This window comes from Tachypleus tridentatus, chromosome 12 (genome assembly GCF_004210375.1).
Source record: "Tachypleus tridentatus isolate NWPU-2018 chromosome 12, ASM421037v1, whole genome shotgun sequence".
Classification (NCBI taxonomy): domain Eukaryota; kingdom Metazoa; phylum Arthropoda; class Merostomata; order Xiphosura; family Limulidae; genus Tachypleus; species Tachypleus tridentatus.
In genome coordinates, this window is record NC_134836.1 from 26,198,379 (window position 1) to 26,211,623 (window position 13,245).

Consider the following 13,245-nt stretch of genomic DNA (forward strand, 5'->3'; position numbering starts at 1 on the left):
TTGCCATAATAATAAGCACATTTTTTTACATTAACATTCATTAGAAATTTATTTAACTTATTTTGAAATGCAGATATAGCTGTCATACTAAAACCTTACTTATTAAAGAGCATCTGGGATACAAGAAACTAAAATTTTCGTTCTCTTGCTTACTTTCTCAGAAATTCACCAGCCACTTGATCACAGAAACGTCAGAATACATTTCAGAATTTTATTTTTATGGAGCTTATAAGCTTACTAATATTAATTTTCTTTTTAGGAACCAAATTCAACAATTAAAGACTAAGGTGATATGAAACAACAAAAAGACATTCTGTACCTCCCATTTTCAACAGGGACAACTCCCCACATGTCAAGTCCATCCTCAGTAAGAGTTCCTGTCTTATCAAAGCAGACACAATTAATACAACCACTCAGATTTATAGATCTTGGAGATATACAGTAGATCTTATGTTTCTTTAATCGGCTCTGAGCAAACACAATTCCTATTGTCATTGCAGCAGGTAAAGCTGGAGGTATAATAATAGTGATAAGGTCAAGGGCTCTTAATGCAATTTCTCCTGCTGGAACTCCCCTTGCACTCTGTAATATAATTTAAAAAAGTAAGTATGTGACCAAACAGGAGGCAAGGCAAAGCTATTGAATTTTCAAAGTGTTTATAGAAAAAACTACTATCAAATTTTTTTACTTTCACAAGGAGTACTCTACTTAAATTACTTAAAGAATTAGTTCTTTTTCAGGATGAATCAAACAAAACTACCAAAATAGATATACTGAGCTCTAAAAAACAAATAAAAAAGGCAGACTTAAAGCTGAAATCAGCTTTTACACAAACATAAGGGTATTGCAAAGAAAGTATTAAACTACTCTGATCTCAAAAAATTTAACTTTTATGTACATATCACAATATTTAGTCGATAAATTCTAAAATCAACAATATAAAGTAAATGCTAAGATTTGAAAGTGCTTGTAGCTTTTTTAGACAACCAGTTAAATTATAATAGTTTAAAGACATTGTATACCTTTGTGCATTTTATTATTTTGTGTTCTTAACATAACATTTGAAACAAATAAAAAATTTAATAAAATACTAAAAACAACCACAGTGAAAAATTAGGGTTAACTTTTATGGACATGAAGTCTTCAGCTGCAAAAAATACAAGATTCACACATAAATACAGAATTTCTTGTTTTTTATGTGCATTTTATTTATTGTTATAAAAGTACAAAAAAGCAAATATTATAAATTTCAGGTTAGAACAAAAACATAAATGAAAAAAATAAACAAATACCTTTATAAATTATGCAAGAAAGAAGTTAATGCATTACTGGGGTGACTACAAGGTTGGTCAAATGTACCAAGCTTGTACAGTATAAAATAAAATTTTACCAAAACATTTTTGATATTAATGTAAAAGGTTATACAAATAATTACAACAAAATTTCAAACCTCTAAGACAGAAAGAAGTATTTTCAATATTTACAAGAAAAGCACTTGCACTCAGACTAGCCTGAATCCGAGTCAAATTACAAATCAATAAATTCACAGACAATTCTTTAGAAGAAATACTTAATTCAAATAATCTAATTTTTGTGTAAAAAACTCAGCATTTGTTAAAATCTTGCAAATACGATTTCTTCATTAAAAAGTTATAGCATACATAGTTTCATGGTTACTTGGTTGTTGCAACATTTGTCAAAATGACTAAGACTGTTTGATTTATTTTGGAATTACTATTTCCATTACATGTACATAAATTGCATATACATATATTCTGACAGTATTTTTGTTTTTATTTTAAAAATTTGAGATTCCAAGAAAACTATTTTATTTATCTTTGGTTACACTTTTCACCAATTTCAATCTGTTGTCATTTAAAATAATATAAAACCACTTTCTAAAATTCACTTGATTTGTTTTAATTTGTTTTTTGTTTAATTTACACTTTGATTGCTAGTCTAAACAGAATTTTTGCCCACATTTTTTGTATGCTTTGTTTTTTTCTTACACATTTACAAAATTTAGCACTGATGAAATTTTTTGGTATTTTGCGAGTAACAACTGAACTCATTCAGACCCAAAAATATGAGATTTTTTGGTATTTCATATTCCAATTTCTCACTGATCTTTCATTTCTAGCGAGAAAATGACTCAGATGTTTCTGAATGTTTATGCCCAAACAATTTGCTTAAGACATTCTGAGCAAATGAAGGTTAAAATTTCTTAAATTGAAATTTTATTTCCAGTATCATTTACCTCTTCTCATGATACAGTTATTATTGAACTACCAGTTTTTTCTTGGCTCGTCTGAGCATTAGTCTTATTTTTTTTCCACTTACTCTAGTCTTTCATATCTTACTTAACTGTTCTTGGCAATATTTGTTTCCTGATATTATCCATCTATGTCAATGTACTCTCTATCCTGGTATTGTATAAAAGTACCTCATTCAGATGAAGTTGTCACATTTTCAAGACTGACTCAATCCAGAGTCTGTAACATTGGCTCTTACTTGGGAGGAAAGATGAGAAGTAAGTATTATTGGAAATACATTTTCATTTAAGAAAATATTAACTCCAAAACATAATTACCTCATCTCATGCTACAGCTAGAATTCCACACTGAAAAGATGGAGAGGCCAAAGAGGGTTTTATCCATGTAGAAAGCATCTGCATAGATCATTAATGTACCAGTGGAAGATTTGAACCCTAATGGGGAAACTGTACTACATTCAGAATAAGTAAGCTCTTCATTTGGAACTTAATTCATGTACTGTGGTTGGAACTTTACACAACTTATCATCACTACTGGCCAGGCTCCAACAAGATAGTTGAGGTTCCATTACCCCACTTTAGGGGCAAGGGCAATTAGACTGCAAGATATTTACACACATACATACTTATGAATGGATTCCAGCTTGTAGCCATAGAGTGATGCATTCTGAGCCACCAGAATCATGATGAGAAGGTACACAACACCAAAGTGGAAAAACCTTTTCCTCAGCGTGACAAAGTCTGAAAGTTCCAGGTTCAGAATTACAGTATCTGCTATGACTTACTCAACAAAATGAAACAGAACTCACCCAATTTAGAACACTCAGCTTCACTCTCCAACCATGTTGATCTTAAATTCTACTTAACCCCAGTATTATGAGGAGAACGTGGAACAAATTGTGCTCAACCAAAGACCTATCACAGGACCACTCTGATTTAGGGAAGAAGGATCATTTGGAGGATGTAGGTAGAATAATAAAGTATCCTATGAACAATCAGCATAAAATATTCCAACCAGCTATGCCAGTAGGTCAGCATCAACAAAAAATAAATCTTCAGGTAATGATAAGATGTAGCATATGAAGCTAGGGTTACAAATGAATGTTAAGAAACGATGCGTACTATAAACCCTTTTGCAACAGGTGACGATTCAAAGACCATGTCATCATGTTTGTTGACTTCCATTCAAAATTTTATTGAGCTATTATTTTGTAAATTTATGTCAGTAAGTTTGTAATCAAATTGTAAACTATAATTTAAACTTTAATATTATATACAAGTAAATATCTTAACTTAAAAGTAAATATTAAAAGCACATATCTAAATACAGATTTTACTGAGTCATGTTATGTTGAATGCAGTACTGTTTAAAATTTGATGTTAAAATACTAATTCTATAATTTTGTAAAAAATTAGTAACTCAAATTACTAATATTGACAAGCTAGGATATAAATAAGAGCCTCACATTGTTTTATTTTGTTGAGATATGGCTTATGTACTGAATCAAACACTGCAGACCCATTCAACTCCTTTCAATTTTTGAAACAGTCCCTTATATACATTTACTTCCATAGATGATATGTGAATAACCAATCAACAGCATATAATGTCCCCAGAGTAGTTTTCCTACCACTTGAATTTGTGAAAGCACTACAACTTACTTTCAATCTATTACTTCAGTGAGGTAAATGTTGTCTTTAGTCTGTTCAAAGTTGTGTATTTTTTAAAATCTAAATAAATTTCAGTTACTAAGCTTAACAAATTGTAGTGGAATTCTATGGTATCAATGGAATTACTTATAATTTTAGGTTATTCAACTGTATATAAAACCGAAATTTTTTTTTTCGATATACTCCACAAGCTAAATTTTAAAATGCTTAGCAATCTATGTCCAGCAATGATCTAATACAAACGTTGTAGCAAGAAGGAATAATTGTTTGCTTTTATTCTTCTATATTTTATTTTATTTTAAGAAAAATAAAAGTAATAATTTATTTTTTAAATAGTAATTATCTATATAGATATATGTAATGTATGATAATTGAAATATGATTGTATAATATAAAATACTATTCCAATAAAACACACCAAAGACAGAAAAGACTAAAGGTCAATTTTATATTACTGAATACATGACCTGAGTGCACATGCACTGCATCAACACAAACTAGGTAATGTTAGGTAGACACGACTTAAACGTAACTATAATAAAAAAATAATAAATATATATGTTCGTATATAGTGTTTTAAGACTAAAGCTACTTAGAATAAACATTTGCATTTTCGTATTATAATATGTCGTCATTCTAGCTCAAAATAGCAATTTCTTTTTTTCTTTTTACAATGGATACAAGGTTGGTTAAGTGACAGACCCCACATAGTTAGAGTACAGAAAATTTGTTTTATTTGTTTTTTAATTTCACGCAAAACTACATGAGGGCTATCTGTGCTAGCCGACCATAATTTAGCAGTGTAAGACTAGAAAGAAGGCAGCTAGTCATCACCATCCACCGTCAACTCTTGGGCTACTCTTTTACCAATGAATAGTAAAATTGGACATCCCATTATAACATTCCCATGGCTGAAAAAGTGAGCACGTTTGGTGTGATGGGGATTTGAACCAGCGACCCTCGGATTACATGTCTAGTGCTTTATCCATCTGGCCATCCAGGGCCAGTACAGAAAATAATAACATATAAATTCTTACTAAAAACAAATTTTTGAAATGTATTTAAGATGTTTTAATTTATGAAAATAATATGAGATTTTTTTAGATAACTTGTTTTTTTATCACAACAAGAATTCATTTGGGACTCAGAAACAGAATATTTTCAAACAAATCTTTAAATAAAAATATTTCATTCAAAATACAAACCTGATTTTTGTATACAAAATACTTATAATCTTTACTAAAAATCTACCACATTTTGTGAAGATACACGTGATGTATCAATAGTTACAGTGCAAATACTTAATGAGTGCAGATGTGTAGACAAGTCCATTGTGAAAGGGTTAATTTTAGCTCATTAGCAATGCGCATGAATAGATTAACGAGATTCCCACTGTCTCTATATATTATCTAGCAAAACCACAGCCAAGGGAATGGGCTTGGAGAATCAGGACTAGAAACGTGGACCCTGTGGTAAGTAGGGTAATGTGCAGATGCATAGACAAGTACATTGTGAAAGGGTTAATTGTAGCTCATTAGCGATGCACATGAATAGATTAATGAGATTCCCACTGTCTCTATATATTATCTCGCGAAACCACAGCCAAGGGAATGGGCTTGGAGAATCAGGACTAGAAACGTGGACCCTGTGGTAAGTAGGGTAATGTGCAGATGCATAGACAAGTACATTGTGAAAGGGTTAATATACCAATTTGGTAACTGAAAATGACTTTAATATAAAGGATCCCAAGTGACTTGGAGAAGCTGGAGAGTCAAATAATTTTACTCTCAAGTACTGAAAAGAAGTTAAGGCCATATTATACAGGGTGACTGAGGAAGATTTAAAACTTCTGCTAAAGATCCAGTTTAAAAATAAAATACAGTTGGCACTTCTGATTGAAATGAGTTTAACCTCCTCTTAATGCACCATTACCAAAATATGTCCCATTTATGTTGATAATTATCCATCATGAAACTAAGCAAAGGCTAAGAAAGATACATTGCAACTCTAGAAATTCTAACACTGTGCAAAGGGACTGAATAATCTTCATGCCTGAAGTTTGAGCTTTTGGATAGATGGGTGTGTCATGTCAGATCATGGCTGCCTCCACACAAAAAGCCTAAAGATACCACAGAAGCAGAAACCAGGTTGTAGCTGCCAATTTGATGCTGTCAACAGGACCCAACAATGCATTGGAACCAATAATAGTTAGTACCTTGGGTAACATAACTTTGAGAGAAGTCCCAGAATTACATTCCTGATGGAACACATTCATTGCCAAAGTCTCAAGGTAAGATACTGAAAACCAAATTGTGAGTAGTTAGGTGTTCTTATGAGTGGTCAACCTAACAGTAAGCATTTCTAACACATAGCCAATACAAAAGAAAACATATGTTCTGTTGGCAGAATCTGTTTGGGTCGAGACAAATAATAATCTGCTTCTACAGTCATCACCTATAGAACATGGTAAGCTAGTAGGGTAATATGACAGAAGTGGTTCCAAGAAAGGAGATCCAAGGTTCAAATATAAAGGTACACTGGACCAAGTGTCTCATTAAGAGGAAAGGCAAAACACACCACCATGGAATTATCAGGGTGAAGCTGATCTATAATAAGCCCAGATCATGAGGTATCTTTTGAAGAGTAAGAAACACTAAAAGGTTAAGTAGGTAAGCACTGTTGTCTACACATAGACTCTGGTATTCCTGACTGTATGGAGATACACTCCATTCCTGAAGCAAGGTATTCTTGAAAAGATGGATTTGTGGATGAGGTGGCAGCAGAAAAACCCATACCTTAGTATTGTCCCAACTTAACAACCTCTTGAGATAAAAAAAAAAAAGAGAGAGATCCAGATTAAGGAAAACTGAGGAATCCAATGAATAAATATTTATGATCCCAAAGTTGCATAAAGACCACTGAAAGGATATCTTATGTGCTTGTAACAAAGGTTGGTTGGTTGATTTAGTGTTTTATGGCACAAAACAATTAGGGTATCTGCGCCAAATGTCCAGTAAAAAGTTAAAAGTAAATTCAGTAAAATTCATAAAAGAAAATTAAGGTAGAACAAAAGTTAAAAAAAAACACCATAAATAGCATAAAACCAATGTTTACATCTAGTCTACTACATCAAGAGAAAAACTACAGTAATTCAAGTTGCAAAAGACTTTCTGTAGCATAACTGTGATAATCATAACTCTCCAGGAAGACTAACAGGTAAGTACAAAAACCACCATCAGTCACCTGAAGTTGGCTTTTCCAGTCCTGGTTTCCAGTTATTTAATGTTACGGCCAGTTTCTAATTTCAAATCAAACAAGATGAACTGTGATTTTTAAAAGGGAGCCACATTAAAAAGGTGTAATGTATTAATTAAAAAACTTAAATGGCATTAAAAAGATTAATGGCCTTTAACAAACTAAAAACATTATCAAGGTGGATAGTGTCACCATCACCAATAACACTGTCTTATGTTATGGACAAACCTTGGGACAGAACATGCTTAAAATGGTGCCGTCATTGTGAATCGTAATGATGGCAAGAAAGTAAAATGTGGCTTATTGTGATCTGAGTGTTACACAAACTACACACTGGTGCATCAGTTACAGATAAAAGAAAACTGTGACCAATGCATAGTCTAGTTAGAACAACTTCCTCCTTCCGATCCTTTGTAACAAAGGAAAGGGAAGTAAAAGTCAAGCTTTCTGTTCCATAGTGTGAAGTGAGACAGAGGCAGCTTAACCCAAATGAGATACATGATGAAGAAAAAAAAAAATACAAAAACTGATTGAGTTGGAGTAAGAATAGATGTCTCAGCTCTGAGAATGAAGCCTGGCTTGATTGTGTCTGAAAGTAGAATCCAGGCATAATGTTTGGACAATTGATGAGATGGTGCGTGCGTTACAACATTGTAGTACTTGACCCTTGTGCTCAAAAATGTTAATAGCAGTGGCATGCCACCACTATAGTAATGTGTACAAAGGAGCCATTTATGTTGACCTAAAACATCTACAATCTTAGTTAAAAATGAGTGAGGAATGAGTCATTTGTAAACTTTGAAGAATTTAGGTTTTGATATAGATGAGAAAGATCAATGACTGGACATTGATTTCTTGACTTCTTAGGCCCAACAATCGACGGCACTAAAATCCCTTAAGAAGTAGCACAACTCCAATCCTACTCCAGACCAATAAATCTCTGATAGCCAAAGAATGAAGTTCCAAAATCCTACAGACTGGGTGAATTATGGTGGTGAAGGTGTGAACTGAATAACTAATTCTGAATCAAGGACCTGTAATGTTCATGGATCCATAGTTATGGTCACTACATGTCCAGAAATTGTTTTATCTGAGCCTTCATAGACCCTGAAGGTTATTACCAAAACAGCTTACAGCATTCCAACTGAGCAGCAGTACCCTTTGATATGAAAAGAACCCATTCTAAGATCTTTGTACTGAGGGGCTGATGTTGGGCCTTGGGAACCCCAAATAGGGGTAGAACCATGGCCTCCATAGAAATCAATGAAAGTTGAGATAGCAAAAAAAAAAAGAAAAGTATGAATGCAGAAGCTGACAATCAAACCACTTTGCATGCTAACAATGGTTCAAATTCATCACCAATGAAGTTGGTAATTTTGAGAATCTTCTAACAAATGTTTGTGTTAGGAAAACTTGTTGGATGTTAATCGTTGCAAGTCCATAGACTCACTGTTATCCCACTACAAGATCCACCTTAGAACCCCATAATTTCAAGGAGCTGATGTAGTATTTTAGTCAAAATATACGTTTCCACCTGATGATGGTACCCTAAATCATATTGTTCAGATACCTGTGGCAAATAAGGCATGAACTACAATGTCCATAGATTGAGAGAAAACTAAATATTTGCTCCCAGATCTTGCAGCCATCACATAAGGTGTAGACTCAAACATAACACTCTTTATGGACCAACTGAAAGAAATACATCAGAGGCAGTTTACCTCCAATTACCCTACTTTTCCATTTCATTTAAAGTCTGCATTGATTTAGATTGATTGAAAAATATTTAGTGAGGTAAGTTTGTTGTATTAGAGCAAAACAAAATGGAGCTATCTGTTATATTCACTATAGGGAAGCAAACCCTGAACTTCAGTACTGTAAGTCCATAAACTTACCACTGTTCCAAAGGAGAACAGAGAAGACAACAGAATAAAAAAAAGTGTAGGAAAATATAAGATACCATTTTAAGGTACATACTTTGCATTATTAAGGATTACCTCCTGTGACAAACAATCAAAGAAAGTATACAGCAAGTTGTGTCAAAAAAGTACATTGCACCCTTCTCAATCATCAATAACTCCTTTCTGTATGCACCCTTCTCAATCATCAATAACTCCTTTCTGTATGCACCCTTCTCAATCATCAATAACTCCTTTCTATAATCCATTGGTAATAATTAATTCAATCATGCCCATCAACACTACGTACAGTCCAAGTTACTTTCATTTAATACAAACATTCAGTAACACTCACTGCACATAATTAGTACTGATGTATTTTTGGTGAGGAGATAGGATCAAGCATGCTGACTGGCTTATGCCTGTATTATGAATAACTCATCAATAACTCCTTTCTATAATCCATTGGTAATAATTAATTCAATCATGCCCATCAACACTACGTACAGTCCAAGTTACTTTCATTTAATACAAACATTCAGTAACACTCACTGCACATAATTAGTACTGATGTATTTTTGGTGAGGAGATAGGATCAAGCATGCTGACTGGCTTATGCCTGTATTATGAATGTCAAATTGGAAGAATATGAATAAGCAATTGTTTTTGAAGCTGTTCTAAAACACAAAATTAACGTTTTAGTCACTTTAAGTAACTATGAAGGTTTAAGCACATGCCAGCACTAAAGTACAATTGAAGAATTATAAAACTGTAAATCATCACTATCTTTATACCATCAGCATATTTCAATACCAACAAAAAATAGACAAGGCATTAGAAAATAAGCAATATTATACAAAAAACATCCAACTGAATAAAGGATACTTTTTTGTTCTATATTTCAAGTTAAACCACTGTTTTCAAATTTTTCATCATAAGTCTTCAATTTTAATGATTCACACACTATTCAAAGACATGCAACAAGCCTATGTTTCTTGCCTATATATCAAAACACATTTCTAGTTATAAACTTCATATATTTTGAGTATTATCACTTAACCCTTTGATGAGAGCATGTTCTACATTTGAAAACTATTTACAAAGCATTTCAGTACATTAAGGTGCAATACAGACACAATACCTTTATAATAATTGTATATATGAAACCTGTGCTTGCCAGACCAGCCATAAAAAGCAGAAATTTTCCTAAATGTCGATTGAACTTGAAATCTACTGGTTTGGGAAACATAATAGACCTAACAAGTTCACCTTTGGCAGTAAGAAACCCTGCAGAAAAGAGAAAATGCTACATTAGAATTGACAAATGATGATACTATTTTAGTTAAATTTTGGATAATTTCACTTTCTTCCAATAACAAAAACTATCATTAGATCTATAAAAACTATATAACTAATTTTACTACTTGGACATACTGAAACTAATTCACTAAAATATTCAATTCTATGTTAGTTGAAGAAGAAATATTAATTTGAGATAAATTATATCACATAGAACATTGGAAAATTTTACAGCAAAAAAAAAAGTTGCTATTCATTTTCAAAAGCTGACTAAGTGATTGAAAAATACTTTCAGAAAAATTTTTACAAGCTATAAATGTTCAGCATCAGGACTAGTTAAGTGAAATGCCTTAATATAAAATATAGTTTATACAAACAGGTATACTTTGTCGAAAGGCTTTTATGTACCTCATTTAGCAACTGGAGTTTGTTTAAGTGTGGAGCCATAAGCTCACAAGTAATTTAAAACAAATGTACAAAATTTATTAAAACCTTTCATATAACCATTTGAAAGATAAACACAAGTTATACAAAAAAGGGAAAATATCCTTTATTAAACACAAGGATTTTGGATGATAAACGTATGCATAACAAGATCAATTTAGCTCTCATTACAGGGACCAACCTTACCTTGTTAACCCTTTTTTTCCAGTTATAGTTTTCATACTATAAGATTATTAAAAGTTTGTGCATCTTCACAAACTTTTGCAGGTCATTAGTAAACATTACAAGGCTTTTGTACATAAAATATCAGATTTTTAAGCAATGATTTACTTTCTTTTTTTAATATTGACTATCCAACATACAAAGTGATTTTTGATTTTGAGATTAACAATCATTTTATGCATCAGAAAGTTGTCTACTTTCTCACAAGAAATTTCTGTAACAGTCAGATAATTCTCATGTTTTTTTTAGAATAAAACTTTATATTTTATATGTTATTTTTACACTGTACCTCTGTATGGGTTTGGTCAATTTGACTAACCTTGTAACCAACATAAAAAATTAGAAAATATACAAATTACTTTTTTTTTAAATTCTGTAATTACTACATATTATCACAAATGTTTAGTTTAAATAGCTTAAATCTCTAACATTATATATATATTATTGATCTTTCAGCTGTGCCTCAGTAATATTAAATATTACAGAAGTTGTAATTACTTTGTTCATGTGCACTCATGTTATAATATCTGAAAGTATAATACTGGCCTTTACAAAGTGGTTTGTATTGGCTTTGTCCTAATGGATCAGTATTTTGCAAAACAGTCACATTTTGATTATAATATAAACAAGTTTTTAAATGTCAGTTACATAATGATCTCTTCTATTTACAAACTTTGTAACCAACATAAAAAATTAGAAAATATACAAATTACTTTTTTTTTTAATTCTGTAATTACTACATATTATCACAAATGTTTAGTTTAAATAGCTTAAATCTCTAACATTATATATATATTATTGATCTTTCAGCTGTGCCTCAGTAATATTAAATATTACAGAAGTTGTAATTACTTTGTTCATGTGCACTCATGTTATAATATCTGAAAGTATAATACTGGCCTTTACAAAGTGGTTTGTATTGGCTTTGTCCTAATGGATCAGTATTTTGCAAAACAGTCACATTTTGATTATAATATAAACAAGTTTTTAAATGTCAGTTACATAATGATCTCTTCTATTTACAAACTTTGTAATCACTTGCCATAACTGGCTAAGTCTTGACAAATTTTGTACACCGAGGATGTAAAACAAATTTATTTTATGATTTATATATACATTTTGAAATAACAAAAATCATAAATTACAGTATAAATGACATAAATTTCCACTATAATTTAACAGGCTTAGTAACTAAGCTGTATTTAAATGTATAAAAAAGCGCATTTCAAGTTTCATTATCTCTAACCTCTCCACTTTGATTCTACCAAGAAAAGGAAGGTTTTACTTATGTAAAAACTTTGTAAAGCTAAGAAAACAACATGGGGGGCATTCCATAAAGAAAAGCTGGTGTTTGTAAGCTAGTAGTTCTAAAAATGGAAGAGATGGGAAGAGCCACCTTGGTTAAGTTTGAGTTAAATAGTTACATTCAAATTTTTATTAAACCACTTTATTATCAAAGTATGCTAACATTTGGACATAAAAAAACAGTTTCTAATTCAAACATTTATATTACTTAAGTTTAATTTTTATTAATTTCAAAAGGAAATGCTTCAATAAATTCTCAGTCTTTACCTTTGAGTGAAATAATGAAGTGTCATTCTGACTTCTCATTTATAGATTTTTTTCACCTCTCTTAGAAAGTCTTCAGGTTATGTTGCCAATTAGAAATACATACCACAAAATAAAATTTCAGCCTTTTATTTTCCTACTTTATTGATATATTGCTATATGTGTTCAACCCAAATTGATATTTTATATTTCTATGACTCTGATTCTGCCATTGGACAACTTTATAACTAATAGAAAGAACATGTTGTAAACTACATAAATCAGGTGACTGTTAATTTTGTTTTGGTGGTCAAAGAAGACAGTTCACAAGAAGAATGTTTATACTAAAGAAGTTACTTTGAGCAGTAATGTAATTTTTTAAGTTCGTGTTCAATGAAAAACCTAATAAACTGAATAATTAGTTCAAAATACAATAACTAAAACTTTTACAATAAGTGTATTTATATTCTTATTTTAATATTTAAAACATTTTCACCCATAGTATCCAACCATCATTGGGTAAGAGTTGCATTCTGTTCAAGTTATCTATCTCTTTGTAATGTAATTTTTATCTGTTCATTACTTGTTGCTATGGGTTGAAACATTGTAATTTGAAAATCAGTATTTACATACTTT

General features: G+C 31.3%; 1 protein-coding gene across 9 annotated transcripts in view; it reads right to left on the minus strand.

Annotated features, from left to right (window-relative positions):
- The window catches only part of anne (polyamine-transporting ATPase anne boleyn), a 138,840-nt gene that overhangs the window by 55,993 nt on the left and 69,602 nt on the right, over positions 1-13,245 (minus strand). For all 9 annotated transcript variants that reach the window (XM_076473455.1, XM_076473461.1, XM_076473454.1 and 6 more), the window contains 2 exons: positions 10,238-10,383; positions 320-582 (listed from right to left, as the gene is read on the minus strand). In XM_076473455.1, coding sequence (XP_076329570.1) covers positions 320-582; positions 10,238-10,383 — 409 coding nt within the window. The remainder of the gene's footprint in view (positions 1-319; positions 583-10,237; positions 10,384-13,245) is intronic.